The following is a 15,916-nucleotide window of genomic DNA, read 5'->3' as shown; positions in this document are numbered from 1 at the left end:
GAGTCTGTGTATGTGAGTTTATCTGTGTCTGTCTGTGAGTCTGTGTGTTTGTGTGTGAGTCTGTGTATGTGAGTTTATCTGTGTCTGTGTGTCTGTGAGTCTGCGTGTTTGTGTGTGAGTCTGTGTGTGTGAGTTTATCTGTGTCTGTGTGTGTCTGTGAGTCTGTGTGTTTGTGTGTGAGTCTGTGTATGTGAGTTTATCTGTGTCTGTGTGTGTGAGTCTGTGTTTGTGTGTGAGCTTGTGTGTGTGACTCTGTGTTTGTGAGTCTGTGTGTCTGTGTGTCTGTGAGTCTGTGTGTTTGTGTGTGAGTCTGTGTATGTGAGTTTATCTGTGTCTGTGTGTGTGAGTCTGTGTTTGTGTGTGAGTGTGTGTGTGTGAGCGTGTGTTTGTGTGTGAGTTTGTATGTGTGTTTGTGAGTCTGTGTGTTTGTGTTTGTGAGTTTGTGTGTGAGCTTGTGTGTGTGACTCTGTGTTTGTGAGTCTGTGTGTCTGTGTGTGTCTGTGAGTCTGTGTGTTTGTGTGTGTCTGTGTATGTGAGTTTATCTGTGTCTGTGTGTGTGAGTCTGTGTGTGTGAGTGTGTGTGTGTGAGCGTGTGTTTGTGTGTGAGTTTGTGTGTTTGTGAGTCTGTGTGTTTGTGTTTGTGAGTTTGTGTGAGCTTGTGTGTGTGACTCTGTGTTTGTGAGTCTGTGTGTCTGTGTCTGTGAGTCTGTGTGTGTGTGAGTGTGTGTGAGCGTGTGTTTGTGTGTGAGTGTGTGTGTGTCTGTGTTTGTGTGTGAGTGTGTGTGTGAGCGTGTGTGTGAGAGTCTGTGTGTGTGTGTTTGTGTGTGTGAGCGTGTGTTTGTGTGTGAGTGTGTGTGTGTGAGCGTGTGTGTGAGTGTGTGAGAGTCTGTGTTTGTGTGAGTGTGTGTGTGAACGTGTGTGTGTGAGTGTGTGTGAGCGTGTGTTTGTGTGTGTCTGTGTGTTTGTGTGTGAGTGTGTCTGTGTGTGTGTGAGAGTGTGTGTGTTTGTGTGTGAGCGTGTGTGTGTGTCTGTGTGTGTGTGCGTGTGTGTGTGAGCGTGTGTTTGTGTGTGAGTGAGTCTGTGTGTGTGAATGTGTGTGTGAGAGCGTGTGTGTGTGTGTGTGTGTGAGTCTGTGTTTGTGAGTGTGTGTGTGAGCGTGTGTTTGTGTGTGTGTGTGAGCATGTGTGTGTGTGTCTGTGTGTGAGCGTGTGTTTGTGTGTGTGTGTGTGAGTCTGTGTGTGTGTGTGAGCGTGTGTGTGTGAGCGTGTGTTTGTGTGTGAGTGTGTGTGTGAGCATGTGTGTGAGCGTGTGTGTGTGTCTGTGTGTGTGTCTGTGTGTGTGAGCGTGTGTTTGTGTGTGTGTGTGTTTGTGTGTGTGTGTGTCTGTGTGAGCGTGTGTGTGTGTGTGAGCGTGTGTGTGTGAGTGTGTGTGTCTGTGTGTGAGTGTGTGTGTGAGTGTTTGTGTGTGAGCGTGTGTGTGAGCGTGTGTTTGTGTGTGTGTGTGTCTGTGTGTGTGTCTGTGTGTGTGTGAGAGTCTGTGTTTGTGTGTGAGTGTGTCTGTGTGTGTGAGCGTGTGTGAGTGTGTGTGTGAGCATGTGTGTGTGTGAGCGTGTGTGTGTGAGTGTGTGAGTCTGTGTGTGTGTGAGCGTGTGTGTGAGCGTGTGTTTGTGTGTGTGTGTGAGCGCGTGTGTGTGAGCGTGTGTTTGTGTGTGAGTGTGTGTGAGCGTGTGTTTGTGTGTGTGAGCGTGTTTGTGTGTGTGAGCGTGTGTGAGCGTGTGTTTGTGTGTGTGTGTGAGCGTGTGTTTGTGTGTGTGAGCGTGTTTGTGTGAGCGTGTGTGAGCGTGTGTTTGTGTGTGTGTGTGTCTGAGCCTGTGTGTGTGAGTGTGTGTGTGAGCGTGTGTTTGTGTGTGAGTGTGTGAGCGTGTGTTTGTGTGTGAGTTTGTGTGCGTGTGTTTGTGTGTGAGTGTGTGTTTGTGTGTGAGAGTGTGTGTGCGTGTGTTTGTGTGTGTGTGTGAGCGTGTGTTTGTGTGTGAGCGTGTGTGTGAGCGTGTGTGTGTGTGTGTGTGTGAGCGTGTGTGTGAGCGTGTGTGAGTGTGTGTGAGCATGTGTGTGAGTGTGTGTGAGCGTGTGTTTGTGTGTGAGTGTGTGTGAGCGTGTGTTTGTGTGTGAGCGTGTTTGTGTGTGTGTGTGAGCGTGTGTTTGTGTGTGAGTGTGTGTGTGAGCGTGTGTGTGTCTGTTTGTGTGTGTGTGCGTGTGTGTGAGCGTGTGTTTGTGTGTGAGTGTGTGAGTCTGTGTGTGTGAACGTGTGTGTGAGAGCGTGTGTGTGTGAGTGTGTGAGTCTGTGTGTGTGTGTGTGAGCGTGTTTGTGTGTGTGTGAGCATGTGTGTGTGTGTGTGTCTGTGTGTGAGCGTGTGTGTGTGAGCGTGTGTTTGTGTGTGAGTGTGTGTGAGTGTGTGTGTGTGTGAGCGTGTGTGTGTGAGCGTGTGTTTGTGTGTGAGCGTGTGTGTGAGCGTGTGTATGTCTGTGTGTGTGAGCGTGTTTGTGTGTGTGAGCGTGTTTGTGTGTGTGTGTGTCTGTGTGAGCGTGTGTGTGTGAGCGTGTGTGTGTGTCTGTTTGTGTGTGAGTGTGTGAGTGTTTGTGTGTGAGCGTGTGTGTGTGAGCGTGTGTTTGTGTGAGTGTGTGTGTCTGTGTGTGTGAGTCTGTGTGTGTGTGTGTGAGTCTGTGTTTGTGTGTGAGTGTGTGTGTCTGTGTGTGTGAGCGTGTGTGTGAGTGTGTGTGTGAGCATGTGTGTGTGTGAGCGTGTGTTTGTGTGTGAGCGTGTTTGTGTGTGTGTGTGTGAGCATGTGTTTGTGTGTGAGTGTGTGTGTGAGCGTGTGTTTGTGTACGTGTGTGCCTGCAGAGCTGTTGGCATGGTCAGCGTGTGGTTAGAGGTTGCCCTTCTGGGAGGTTCCGATTTTCTGGCTCCTCACCCCCAGCTCTGTGGCTACATCCAGGTATTAAACCAAGATGGCTTTACACATCCTTTGCCCCTGTGTCACACAAGATTTTCCAAGGGGGTGTAGTGAGGATTGAATAACAGACAGCGGAGGGTGAGAGACGGAAGGAGAAAGCAAGAAGCAGCAGTAGGCAGGGCTTATCGCTGCCCTGGGTTTGAAGCTGGTTACTAGCACCCATTTTCCAAAACCAGCCTGCCCACATGGCTGTCTGCCCACCTCAGCGGAAAAAGGTGTTGCGGCATCAGTTCCTGCAGCGGTGCTACTGGGTAAGGCTGGGCGAGGGGGGAGGGCTGATGTGGGCGGTGTGTGGGAGGGTTTCCTCTCGGTGGCGTGTGTATGTGTGCACACACGTGTGTGCCTCACAGGCTGACCACAGACCGAAACTTTTCTGCTGAGAGTTCCAGTTTTAACCGGGCCACCAGATGTGCTTCCTGCCAGCTAGAGCTCTTGGCTAAAACCCTCGTCTCCACTCTGCTCTTCACCTCACGGAGTCTGGAAGCTTCTGCATGTGAATGTGAGGGACACTGAGGACCAGTCCAGGGTAGCCAAGGAGGTCCAGCACTCTCAATTCCCTGGTGGCAGAAAGCGGGGCTGTTCTCCAGGGCTCAGAGAAGTCATGTCCCTGGCACCTGTGTGTAGCTCAGGCCTGCCCATCAGCCTGGGCTCAATGCCAGGGCTGTGCAAAGGCTGAGGGGCCCTGGTATGGGATGTCCTACAGGAGATGTCTGTGGGCACCATCTAAGGAAGAGACGAGGTCACAACAGAACACACTTGCCTGCTGGGTTCAAGGAAACTCTCGCTCACTCTGTGTTTCCCATGACATCCATTCACCCTCTCTTCCTTTGGAACAGAACAGCTTGGTTCCAACACAGCTGCCTGGGTCTAAGGCTCCGTTCCCTGGGCTCCCTCACAGCTGCGTGAGGCAGGAGGCACAGTGGCCAGGGTTTGCAAATCCAAGTGCAGTGGGTGACCTTGGGGATGTCTGCCTAGAGGAAATTGGCCTTCCGTGCCCCCTGACTTCTCCTGCTGGTTGAAGAGCGGTTGGGGTGGTAAGGCACGAGCGGCCATTGTGGGCAGCAGGTGACACATGCCACCCCTCTTCTGCACCTGGTACTTCACCAACCTGGGCCGACATGTCAATCAGCCTTGGGAGTGACAATCTGCTGCCTTCATCCGTCTTCAGGAAATCCAGCAGGCATCCTAAGAAAAGAGAAGTTGCAAGTGCCCTTCTGCAAAGTGGCCCAGCCCTGGTGGTGCTGGGTCACTCTCCAACTCTCCCTGGTGTGAGCGGCTCCCCACTGGGGGTGGGAAGTGGGAGTTTGTGCCCTCAGATCTCTCGGTGCATCCGGAAGGATCTACCTACTGCTGCCGAGTGCCTTCCACTTTACAAAATGCTGCCTCAGCACCCCGGGAGCAGCCAATATGCCAGCAGTTGCCCAGAAGTTAGGTTTCAGCCAGGTGCAGGGACCTGTCTGAAGTCACCCAGCTGGAAGCTGGGAATGGAATCCCAGTTCTGACTCGAAGGTTCATGCCCCTTGTCTTTTCCCCCATGTCAGCCTCGCTCCCTTGATCCCCGTTGGCAGACACCCTCTGCCTCTGAAGACCAGGCATCAGCAAGAAAGCACCAGAATGGAGAGAACTGTCCCCCAGGTTTGGTGCAGGGGACAAATGCAGCTCCCCCTGGAATCGGAAAGCTGAGAGGGATGGATGCTTGACCTAGGGGCAGGCTAGAGGCGCCCCCAGCACAGCCTCCGACCAGGGCCCCCTTGGTGACGGTTGTTAGGGAGCTGTATCAACATGGGCATGTTAGGATCCTACAGGAGCAGTGTGCCGTCAGGGTCATAGGAGGGGTGAGAAGGTCAAAGGCTGAGGCCCGATTCCAGACCTACTGCCCCATAAGAACTTGGCTATGCCATGGACCTTGGAGGCCATCAAGCCCAACCTCTCTGGCCATCCTTGTAAAATATTCACACAGTTGTAAATGGTTGCATGACCAGGAAGCAGGAGACCTGGATCTAGTATCATCCCTGTACGTCTGGCTGGGTGCTCGTTTGACTTTGCAATGCTCAGCCCCTCCCAGCAGGCATCAAAAAGTGCTAGGCACAGAAGGACCACTCCAGAAATGCTGTCTGAACTGCTCCTGGGCTGAGAACATGGCTCTGTCAGAACCACTTCACCCTCCCTCCGTGCCTGCCCCTCCCTCCCTCTCCTCTGTCCCTCCCTGCCCCCACACTGTGCCATACCCTAGATCTGCAGGACCCCCTGGCCTGATGAGCCCACCACAGCGGACCCTCCTCCTCCTGCTAAGTCCATCCCTCCCGCCTCACTCTGAGGATGCAGCTCTGCGGGGGACACCACCTCTGGCCATGTACTCGGTGACAATGTAGATGGGCTCCTTGGTGACCACGGCGTAGAGTCGGACCAGCCGCTCATGCTGCAGGGCCTTCATCACGTTGGCCTCGCCCAGAAAGGCTTCTGGAGACATGGTTCCCTCCTTCAGCGTCTTAATGGCCACCTTCATGTTGTTTTTGTAGTAACCTGAGCCCAGGGGAGTGAAGAAGCCACTCAGAAGGCAGAGAGCTCGCTCGGAGGTGATCCTTTAACCAAAATCAGGGTAAGTGCCCAGGTGCCATGCTATTCCAGGTGCCAGAGCTGGAACGTGCAGCTCTGGAGGCCATGGTTGTGTGGGGTTTACCTTGTGTCCCAGGCCCCTTCTATACGGGGCCTCAGGCAATGGAGGAATGTACCCTGTCTTGGGGGCATTTCACCTATTTGCACCACACCCAGGGCCTGTGTCCCTTCCTGCATGGAACCTGCCTCCTTCCCCCACCCCTCCCCTACATAATGAATCTCTCCTATCACACAATGGCTCCTTGGTGGAAATAAGCACGCCACTGGGGTACATAGGGCAGGAGGACAAGGTGTGGGGGCCTCCTTCCCTCCTTCTGGAGCCCCATGGTGGTCCCGTCCCACTCCTTAAACTACCTGTATTTCCACACTCTCCTTGCACCCCATGAAGTCCCCTGAAGGGCGAAAGACAACTCTACTCGTGTTTCTAGAGGACCTGGGCCTTGGCAGGGACCTGGGTGCAGCTCCTGCCAAAGGCACAAGGCATCAGCCCCAGGTAAGGGAGGACTCATGGAGCAGTCCAGGGATAAAATGGAACACGAGTTTTATATCCTGGTGGTCAGGGTGGGGGACAGGTGTCAGCAGCGATGGAAATGTGAGGACACCGGGCCTGGAGCGTCAGTGACCCGGCCAAAGCCCCACGGCTGCCTTCGGTGTGCACTCAGGCTCTGGAATGTCATGGCTCATCACATTTAACCTCCTGTTTCCATCTGGGTGATGGAAAGCTAAGGGGAGTCAGTGCGCCACTGCAGCTCAATGGCAAAGCCAGCTTCAGGGAGAGAACGAAGGAGGGAGCGACTTGGGGGCTTGGTGAGCTGAATTATGTTCCTGCTCTACTACCGCGATAAGCCACCCCAGCTGTTACAACGCGGCTCTGTACCTCCACTGCCTCCTCTGTAAAACGGGCGTCCTCGCCTCTGTCCTCGCTCCCTCTCAAGACTTCCGGAGGAGGGATGACACGCTATGAAAATACTGCACCTGGACTCAGGATGCGGCGTGGGTGGAATGGGGGGAGAGCACACTCACCCATCCAGACTTCGCCAAATTGTCCAGACCCGAGTTTCCTGACCAGCCTGAGAGACTGCCGGGGGATTTCCCATTCATCCTGGGCCCAGGGGTTCTGTGGGGCCAGGCTCACACAGGGCAGGGTCAGCCTCTGGCATAGACCATCCCCCTTCTCTGCATTAGGGAAGAAAAGACAGGGCTGGGGGTTACCAGAGCAGCCGGGCTCTGCCTTGGGAGCTGTATCATTCCTAGCTGGGCCCCTCCCTCCCCAGCCATGGGTGTGTGCACACGCCTGTACATGCACACACACTCAATTCTCTCTGTCTGCATAAAGCAGGGCATGCTACCTCTAAAATCCACCTGCTCACTCTCAGACTGAACATGCTTGCTACTCTCTAAGGGATTCCCTGCTGAGCCAGGAGAGGGAATTACGGCCACCAGTTCACGGTGCTCAGAGTTGCTACCTCCTTAGGTCTAACTTTGGGACAATCTTTCCATCCCCCAAGGTGGCACCAATGACTCACGCAATTGGAAATCTTAGCAAGAGATACAGGAGCTCTTGGTACAAGTCCCTGCCCCCATTGCACGCCCCCCTCTTACTAGAATAGTGCTGCACCAGGGCCTGGAGCGAGGGGAAGGTGATCCGGGGGGAGATGTAGTAACCCCCTTCGTCCAGGGAGCGGATCTTATAGTGCTTGATCAGCTCCCCCTGGGTGGTGACGTCCTTCACAGACAGGGAGAAGGCACCTGGAGGGTTCATGGAGACACACACAAGAGAAGTAAGGCACAAAGACAAAAAAAAAAAAAAAAAAAAAAAAAAAAAAAAAAACCAAAAAAACAAAAAAAAAAACGGGACTGGGATTTGGGCCTCATTTTTAAGCTTTGAAAAAGTTCCCCAATTCTGTTCTTCATTGTCACCACTCCCTCCACAAGTTCCCTTTCCCTGCATCTCCACCTCCACCCTTTTGGAAGCCTCCTCTGTAAGTTCCATCTGACTCTGACCTTGACATCCCCTCACTGTCCCCCAAAACTCAGCTGGGGAATCACAGAGCCCTGCGGCAGGTAGGACAGTTTCTCAGCAATCATGTGGGTCCCCACTTGGACACCTGGTCACTCGGGGACCCTTTGTCATGGACTATTGAAAAATCTAGGCTCATTGGAGGGACTAGGCGCTTATATTTTCTGGCTAAAGAGGGTATCCTTACTCCTACAAGCAGATAGCCAATCACAGCTGCAAGTACCCATGTCCATGGCGGAGAGTGTAATAAGCTATTCCCAGGGGCTCTGTTCAAATTCATTTGCTGCGTGTTACATACACCTGTTATTTTATCTTCTAGGTTAATGTTTTCCTGCAGGCAAGTGGTAGCAGATGTCAAGGGTTAAGGACAATTTAGGAGGTAAGAGTTTCCAGGTAGGAAACGTTTTTCCATGAACTTGATGTTTTTTATAAAATACATCTGTCCGGCTACCTGGGTACCATGACCTCACCCCGCCCCCTACCCATTATTTGGGAGATGGGGACGCTGGGGCCCAGAGAGTTCGCGGCAGGCTGGGGGGCTCCCGGTTCCCCGAGTGGGCGCCTACCACGAGCAGTACCACGACTCCCCGCCAGGGGTCAGGCACGGACCCCTCGAGCTCGGTGTGCACGCTTGGTTTTCCGCATGTTTGACTTAAGGCTCTTTCCTCTCCTGTCCATTCCCCCGCCTCAACCCCCTTCTACCCTCCAGTTTCCCTCAGCCAATGTGCGTCTCTCATCACCTACTCGCAAAAGGACGCCCAGAGGCATACGCCAGCGCGCCTTGCTGTTACAGCAGCCCTGCTACATGCCCACCCCAGCCTAAGCCCAGACCTTGCAAACCGTCTCCCCGACCCTGCCGGGGTGCAGCTGTGCCCCCAGTCTCTAAGGAACCCGAGCATGGCCTTAGGGAGTTCATTCATCAAGGGCTTTTCTCTCCATTTTGTAGGCTGCCCTTGTGTCAGGTGCCTCGGGCGATGAGACCAGGAGCCCGCTCTCCACGCAGTGACGCTGCCCAAGCTGGTGCCTTAGGGCCCCTCACTTGCCTGGGCTTCTCTAAGACCCGGTCCCTGATGGCTTCTGACAATTTGGTATCCTTCGTAAAGAGGACCTCAGATCCCATCAGCTTCAGTTTCACAAAACTTGGATCCCCTGCCTCTGTGGTATGTCTGGACTGCCCTGGGCAGGCAGGGCCTGGTTCTGAGGTTAAGATTTCTCAGCACTGAAGGACTGCCTGCCTTTGAGCTGTGAAACTAGTCCATCCTCACACAGACACCAATAAACTGAGGCTTGAGAGGCTCAGGGACACCCCGGAGGCCACAAGGGGTAGAACTCACTCCCCTGCTTCCATCCCTGTCTTGCATTCACTGCTGTGGCTCCCAGAAGCAGAGGGGTCCTGCTTTGGAGTTGTGTGTGTGTGCATACATATGTGTAAGGTGTGTACATGTGTTGCACACGTGTGCATTACATCTGTGCATATGTGCACATGTATACATGCGTGCATGTCTCATGTGTGCGTGTATGTGTGCATGTGTGTGTGCATATGTGCAGGTGTGGACGTGTGTATGTGGGTGCATGTGTGCATATGTGCACGTGTGTGCATGTGTATATGTGTGCACACTTGCCTGTGCATGCACGTGTGTATATGTGTGCATTTATGCGTATGTGCATGTGTGTGAATGAGTGCATGTGTATGTACGTGTGCTGGGGTGAGGATGGTTGAACAGTCCTGCAGCCCTGGTCCCCTCTGGCCACTTCCCAGTTTGGACTGGCTTCCTGGGGTGGACATGGACAGGAAAAGATGCCAGACTCACAGAGAACCCCTTCTTCCTCTATAGCAGATTGGGTGGGGGGCGGGCGGGCTTTCACCTTAGCAATAGGCAATGGTTGAAATAGCATTTCCAGGGTGACATGACATGATGTTTGGGATTTGCTTTGAAAGAGTAGGGGCGGAGTGGGGGATACAGAAGAAACAAGACTGGCTCGGTTGATAATTGTTAAAGCTGGCTGTTGGGTACCAGGGGTTCCACCTAACTATTTTCTCTACTTCTGTATATGTTTGAAATGTCCTGGAACAACAATAAAACATTTATGTCATCTCCAGTGATTCCCAAATTGTTTCTTGTACAGAGGTGCTCTGCCACAAAAATGGAAATGTGACAATAGCCAATATGCATATAAATATAAAATGGATATATCTATGTGTATGTATATGTATATATATGCATTCATTGGCACATTCCAAGAAATCCTGCACAGAGCACCCCAGCTTTCCCATGCACCCCTCCTGTTCCCCAACCTGGTCCTGCCCTTCTGTAGGGCAACAAGGCCTCATGATGTCCCCAGAGAGTCACAGGGTGCTATGACAGCTTTTCATACTCTGGGTTTCCACTCTCTGGCTGCTGTTCTTGAGCCACAGATGGAACCAATGGACGGCCCAAGGGTGCTCCCACCAGGTGACACCTCTGTCCATCCTCATCGTCCCAACCACAGGGAACCAGACTCATATTCCAGCCACTCTCTTTCCCTTTCCTCCTCTGATGTCACTGTCACTATCTCCTCTCCAGTTAAAATTGGCCACAAGGCTGTAGCCGGTCCCTGTGGACAGCTTCCTGATAAGCAAAGCATTCTTCATACTGTGTGGGAAGTCCCTGGGTCACCCTAGCTTGCCACATTGTAGAGCTTGGGAATCCTCTCAGCCCCTCTTAGATGACGTGGTCACTGGTGCTTTGGGCTCTGATGCTTACTGTTAGCCTCCAGCAAGTCACTTCCTGTTCTAGGGGCTCCCTTTCCTCATCTGTCAAATGGATTAGTATCTTACAGATGAAAAGCTAGTGGCCAGTGAGCACCAGGGACCATAATAGGGTTCGGTGCAGCACATGCATTAACAGCCCCAAACTGGAAACAACCCAATGCCCACAGCATACGAATGGCTCGCTTGACTCTGGAACGGTCACACCCAGGATTCTGTATAGCAATCAACATGAACAGTCTTACCATCCTCAATCACATGAATGAATCTGTTACGGGCTAAATCGCGTGCACTCCCAATTCCTATGTTACAGTCCTAACCCTCAGTGCTGAGAAAGTGACCTTATGTGGAGACAGAGCCTTTAAAGGGCTGATTAAGTTAAAATGAGGTCATATGGGTGGGCCCTGATCCAATATGACAGGTGTCCTAATAGGAAGAGATTAGGACACAGACATGCGTGGAGGGATGGCCACATGAGGACACGGAGAAGACTGCCGTTAGCAAGCCAAGGAGAGAGCTCTTGGGAGGAGCCAGTGCTGCTGACACCTTGGTCTTGGACTTCCAGCCTCCAGAGCTGTGAGATAATAAACTTCTGTGCTGGAGCAACCCAGTCTGTGCCACTTTGTTAAGGCAGCCCAGGAAACTAACACAGAATCTCACAAACACTGCTGAGTGACAGGAGCAAGACACACAGAAACAAAAACAGTGATTCTATCTGCATAAAGCTGAAAAACAGACAAGACATGGTGGCAAAACCATAGAGAAAAAGCAAGGAAGGATTTTGACCCAAGTCAGGACAGCAGGTAGCTCTTGGGGGTGGGGGTTGACTCAGGAAGGAGCCCAAGTAGGGGGGTGAGGAGGTTCCTGGTGGTCTGGGATGCTCTATCTCTGGGCTGTGATTACACAGGGATTTGTTTATGATTACCCTATATAATTTAGAATTACACACTCATACTTCATGCAAGCTTTATATGTGTTTTATATTTTACACCAAAAAAAAAAAAAATTAAGAAGGAAAGAAAGCCAAATGACAGAGAAAGAGAGAAGACCCATGAGGGTGACGGCAGCGATGTTTTGCTCAGTCAGTGGATTTGATCTCATGAGTGTCTAGACTAGCATGGGCTCCCCACAATCACACCCCCTTCCTTTACATCAGGGCACAGGCCACTTCCTCGCGTGTGCTACCTGCAGCCTCTGGCTGAGATGATCTTGAAGGATTCTTTGAGCTCCCCCGCAATCCTTGATTCCAAAGAGGTTGGTGGTTGAGGGCTCAGGGTTCCCCCTTCCCTGGCCCCCACTGGCCTCGGTGTTACTGCTGACTGGGTAGCAGGGCCAGTCTGATGTGGGACCACCCTGTCCACCCAGCTTCCTGTGCCCAGGTGGTTTCCAGTCTAGACAGGGAGGACTGTTTGTGTGGACAGCCTCCACGTCAACTCCTGGGCAGGGCCTAGATTGGGAGGGACACAGGTCCAGAAGCTGCTGGTTCTCCCGGAAGTCACCCCTTCCCCTCTCACTCCAGGGCCAGGCCTCTGGAGGGGACTTCCCAGGACGCACTGGGCAGGGAAGGCAGGCAAGGCCACCACGCCTACCTTTGTTGGTTTCACTCTCTCTGATAAGAAAGGAGCCGGTCTTGTTGATTGGAGCCAGAAGCTGCCTCTCGGCCTCCTTCCGGCTCAGTGATCTAAAGAACCACCTGGAAAACGGCAGGAATAGGTGAACCTCAGAGCGACCCTGCTCCTCGGAGTATCCCCACTGAGCCTCCCTCCTGCGCTGCCTGTCCCCAAGAAATAAAATCTAGCATTTCTGCTCCCAGTCGGCCCAGAGCTCTGCTCCTCACACCATGATGGAGTCAGCGCCCTCTGACCCCCTGCCCTTTCCGTCCCGCTTCCTGTCAGCCCTGAACTCACTGTTTTCCTAGAATGAAACAAGAACACTAGTTGGGTGACCTTTGTTAATTTTGCTTTGGAAAAATGCACCTGATCACTCTCCCCAAAGCACAGCTGCGTATCACAGGCACGCGCCTGCCTCCTTGTGGTCTGAGATCTGAATTAGGCAAACTGCTAAGACTCTCTGAGCAGGGACCCCAGGATGCTCCCTTCAGTATGTGGTTGCTGTGTGCGGAGAGCCCCACGGTTCCCCACACTGTTCCGGGGAAAGACGCAGGGCCCACAGAAGACTCATTGCTGGGCCTCAGTCCTCCGGTAGAGCGAGTCCCTGTGAGCAGATTCGTGGGGGCTCTGGCTGGCCGAGACCGATGTTCCCAGTGCCATGGGGACATGGGGGATGAGGGCGCTGGGGGATTAGAAGGTTGGGATCTTGCTTTCATGTTAGTCAGTTCTGAACAAGGCCACCCTCCTAGGAGTCCCCGAGGGTTGAGCTCTGAGTCGTGCCTATGGAGGCTATAGGGGAGTCCTTGCTGGTCATGGTGCCTCCCCATTAGCCTTCGAGGCCATCAGACACTGGGGACGGTTCCATCCAGGGAAGCCAGGAGAAGGAATGCTTTTGTTTAGCTGGGAAGAGTGGCTTGCTCAGTGTCACACAGCAGTCTGAATGTGTCTGGAGCCGGCAGAGAGACCTTTCCCAGCAGAGCTCATTTCCTGTCCCCTCTTTGCCGGTGCCTGCAGGCTCCCTGGTCAGTCCCATTTTGGCCCTGCCCTGCCTAGCAGCCCAGGGAGCAGAAACAGTGACTGCACCTTGGCTCAAGGGGGTTCCCATGCCCACCTACCTTTCCACGTCCAGGCTCTCCACTCGGGCCACAAAGTTGCTGGGCACGTAGCCTTCTCTTCCTGTGACGAGCGACTTGGCCAACCACCAGTCTCCAGTTCTAACGGGACAGGGGAAACAGAGATGTGATCATGGCCCCTGTGGGCCCGTCTCTGGGCAGCTCCCAGGCCTCCTCAAAGCCATCTCTCCCTGGAGGGCAGAGAATCCACAGAGGTAGACAGCACGGCAGGCAGGAAGGCACTTGTGTCCACTGCTCAGTGGTACGGTGGCTATCTGGGCAAGTTCTAGGGGGAAGAGCTAATCTACACAGCCTGACCAGCCCAACGGGTCACAGGGCTCCAGCCAACAGCCTTCCTCTTGATGAATGGGACGTATTCAGAGCTTGGTGAGTGACTGGGGACACGCTTTAGAAAAACACAGTTGGGTGGCCTGTATAGGATCAGTAGTCAGGACTTTTGTGAGCTTGGTTCAAGGCCATTGCAGAACTTCAAGAACCAAATCAGACCCTCAGTGCTCCACAGGACAAGCCTGGCCGCTGAGAGAGAGCTGACCTAGAAGGAGTTTCTGAGAAGGACACGGGAAATGAGCTAAAGTGGGACTGGTGTGTGTAATCCATGTGGGCTCCCGTCTTGAGAAGGAGACAAATATGGACACAACTGACTTAAATGCAAGGCTGTCACGGAACAGCCAGACCAGCCTGCATAAAGGACAAGGTCCGCATGCTCAAAGGAGTCAGAAGGGCTGCATGGAGGTGGTGGCATGGAAGTGGGCTTTGAAGGATGAGCAGGAGGTTGTGAATGGAAACCACTTCACCAGAAAGACTCTGGAGAGGAAGACAAAAGGGTCCAGGGCTGGGGGCGGAGCAATGGAGAAGACTTCCGGGGTCAGCCATGGAGGATGTGGTGGGCGGAGAAGGGAGAGGTGTGTGTGTGTGGGGGGGGGTCCTGCAGGGACAGGGGATGGCGTCCTAGAACCTCACCCCTTCAGGACTTGTAGCTTCTCCCCCTTCAGCATCTGCAGGTCCCGGTCATTCATGGCAGCGTAGTCATACAGGGCTACCACGAAATGCTCGTCTGAAAGGAACAAGGGAGTGACGACTACCACTCGGGCCCACGAGCAGGAAGGTGGGACTGGGGTGAGCCCGGCTACCAAGGAGAACAGGCTTCTGCTTGCCCATGCTGGAAATGATGTTCTTATCAGCACAGGCCCCCACCCCTGGCCCTGTGACCCCACCAGGGATGGGCTGTCCCCCAGAGCCCATCCTGTCCTCCTTTCTGGACCCACTAAGAAGCCCTATGTTCTGGACAGGGCGTGTGTGAGGAAGCTGATGGCTAGAGGTCAGCCACAGGGAGGCAGCCACTGCCGGGCTGCTGGTGGCCTCAGGCCCACATTGGGACCTAGTGCTGGGAGTCCCTCATCTTCTTTTTCTACAACTGGTCTCGGAGGCCCTTGAGCCTCCTCTTGTCCTTTTCCTCCTCTGCCCCCGCCTGCCTCTATCCCCAAAAGGAGTGGTCTTGCCACGTGGCAGCTGGAGCCCTGGCCTCTCCACTGTCTGTGCCCAGAGCCCCTGCCACACTATCTGTGGCTGCCAGTGACCCTGCCGGGCCCCCCGCCTTGCTTGTGGGCCCTGGACGGAAGGCAGGAAGAGGGCTCGGGAGCTTGGAGCACCGTCTTCAAATGAGCGCTGCTGTGACGAGGGCTCTCTGCACAGCCCTGGGAGCCACAGGACCCACCTGGTGAAGGTCACCTGGAGAGCGCTTAGCTTCCCCGGGTGAGGTGGCTCCGCTCTGTCACTGAGCTGAGTGGTGTGACCTTGGGCCGGTCACCTCTTCTTAGCAGGAAAGAGGGGGTCAGAATAGGTGACAGTGGTTCCCTGAAGTTTTAAGATTCGAATTCTGCTCACAAGTGTGACAGATTCTGAGCTTTTCCAGGGAAGGGGTCGCATCTACCTGTTGTCACCCCTTCGCCATTCCCGGGACAGAGTTGGGCTCTGTGTGCTGAATGTCCAGTGCTCATGGCGTGAGCAGGTTAGTGGGTGGGGCCCGGGCTGGCCGAGGCAGCCTTTCCCCACGCTGTGTGGATGTGGATGATGAGGAGGCTGCGTGAAGTCACTTTGAATGAGGCCACCCTCTTGGGAGTCCCCAGCGGTGGAGCCTCTGGCCCAGAAAGGCCGAGCTCATTCCCTGTGGTACCCAGCAGGTCAGCCCACCGGAGCAGAAGTGAAGTCTGGGGGCCAGGCATAGTGGCTCATGCCTGTAATCCCAGCACTTTGGAAGGCCGAGGCAGAGACCCATCTGGCCAACGTGGTGAAACCCCCTCTCTACTAAAAATATAAAAATTAGCCCAGTGTGGTTGTGTGCACCTGTAATCCCAGCTACTCAGGAGCTGAGGCAGGAGAATCACTTGAACCCGGGAGGTGGAGGTTGTAGTGAGCCGAGATCGGGTCACCGCACTCCAGCCTGGGTGACAAGAGCGAGACTCTGTCTCAAAAAAATAAAAATAAAAATAAAGTGGAGTCTGGGGATCAGGGAGGGGGCGTGGGTGGTTAGGTGGTCAGCGGCGGGACTCTCAAAGTGGCTTGGAGCGGGAAACAAGAAGGTGCCCTCCACAGGGGCAGACTGGGGCTGGAGGCGAGGGCCTGGGGCCACTGGCCCAACCCTTTGCATTTGGGAGTTAGAATCTTTGAACGCTTGGGTTTGATGATGCTGTGTGTCTTCCCTGGCACTCTTGTTTTTGTTCTTGTTTACAGTTTGTAAAGTCTTCCATTTTTTAAAAGTCCCACCCAGGCTCAGGCATA

At 53.7% G+C, this 15,916-nt stretch overlaps 1 protein-coding gene and 1 long non-coding RNA gene across 5 annotated transcripts in view; one reads left to right on the top strand and one right to left on the bottom strand.

The window, feature by feature from the left end:
• The window catches only part of LOC105491181 (BLK proto-oncogene, Src family tyrosine kinase), a 75,103-nt gene that overhangs the window by 6,168 nt on the left and 53,019 nt on the right, over nt 1–15,916 (bottom strand). For all 4 annotated transcript variants that reach the window (XM_011757348.3, XM_011757347.2, XM_011757351.2 and 1 more), the window contains exons 4-10: nt 14,099–14,192; nt 13,121–13,219; nt 11,985–12,088; nt 7,229–7,375; nt 6,650–6,802; nt 5,354–5,533; nt 4,119–4,195 (exon numbers count right to left, since the gene is read on the bottom strand). In XM_011757348.3, the coding sequence (XP_011755650.1) occupies nt 4,119–4,195; nt 5,354–5,533; nt 6,650–6,802; nt 7,229–7,375; nt 11,985–12,088; nt 13,121–13,219; nt 14,099–14,192 (854 nt within the window). The remainder of the gene's footprint in view (nt 1–4,118; nt 4,196–5,353; nt 5,534–6,649; nt 6,803–7,228; nt 7,376–11,984; nt 12,089–13,120; nt 13,220–14,098; nt 14,193–15,916) is intronic.
• Nucleotides 5,464–8,956, top strand: LOC105491180 (uncharacterized). The gene is made up of 3 exons (XR_011607267.1): nt 5,464–5,609; nt 7,966–8,025; nt 8,593–8,956. It is a non-coding gene; the product is annotated as an uncharacterized lncRNA (long non-coding RNA).

The sequence above is a fragment of the Macaca nemestrina genome, chromosome 8 (genome assembly GCF_043159975.1).
Source record: "Macaca nemestrina isolate mMacNem1 chromosome 8, mMacNem.hap1, whole genome shotgun sequence".
Lineage (NCBI taxonomy): Eukaryota > Metazoa > Chordata > Mammalia > Primates > Cercopithecidae > Macaca > Macaca nemestrina.
Note: the sequence above shows the minus strand (reverse complement) of the source record. Positions and strands in the feature narration are given on the sequence as shown.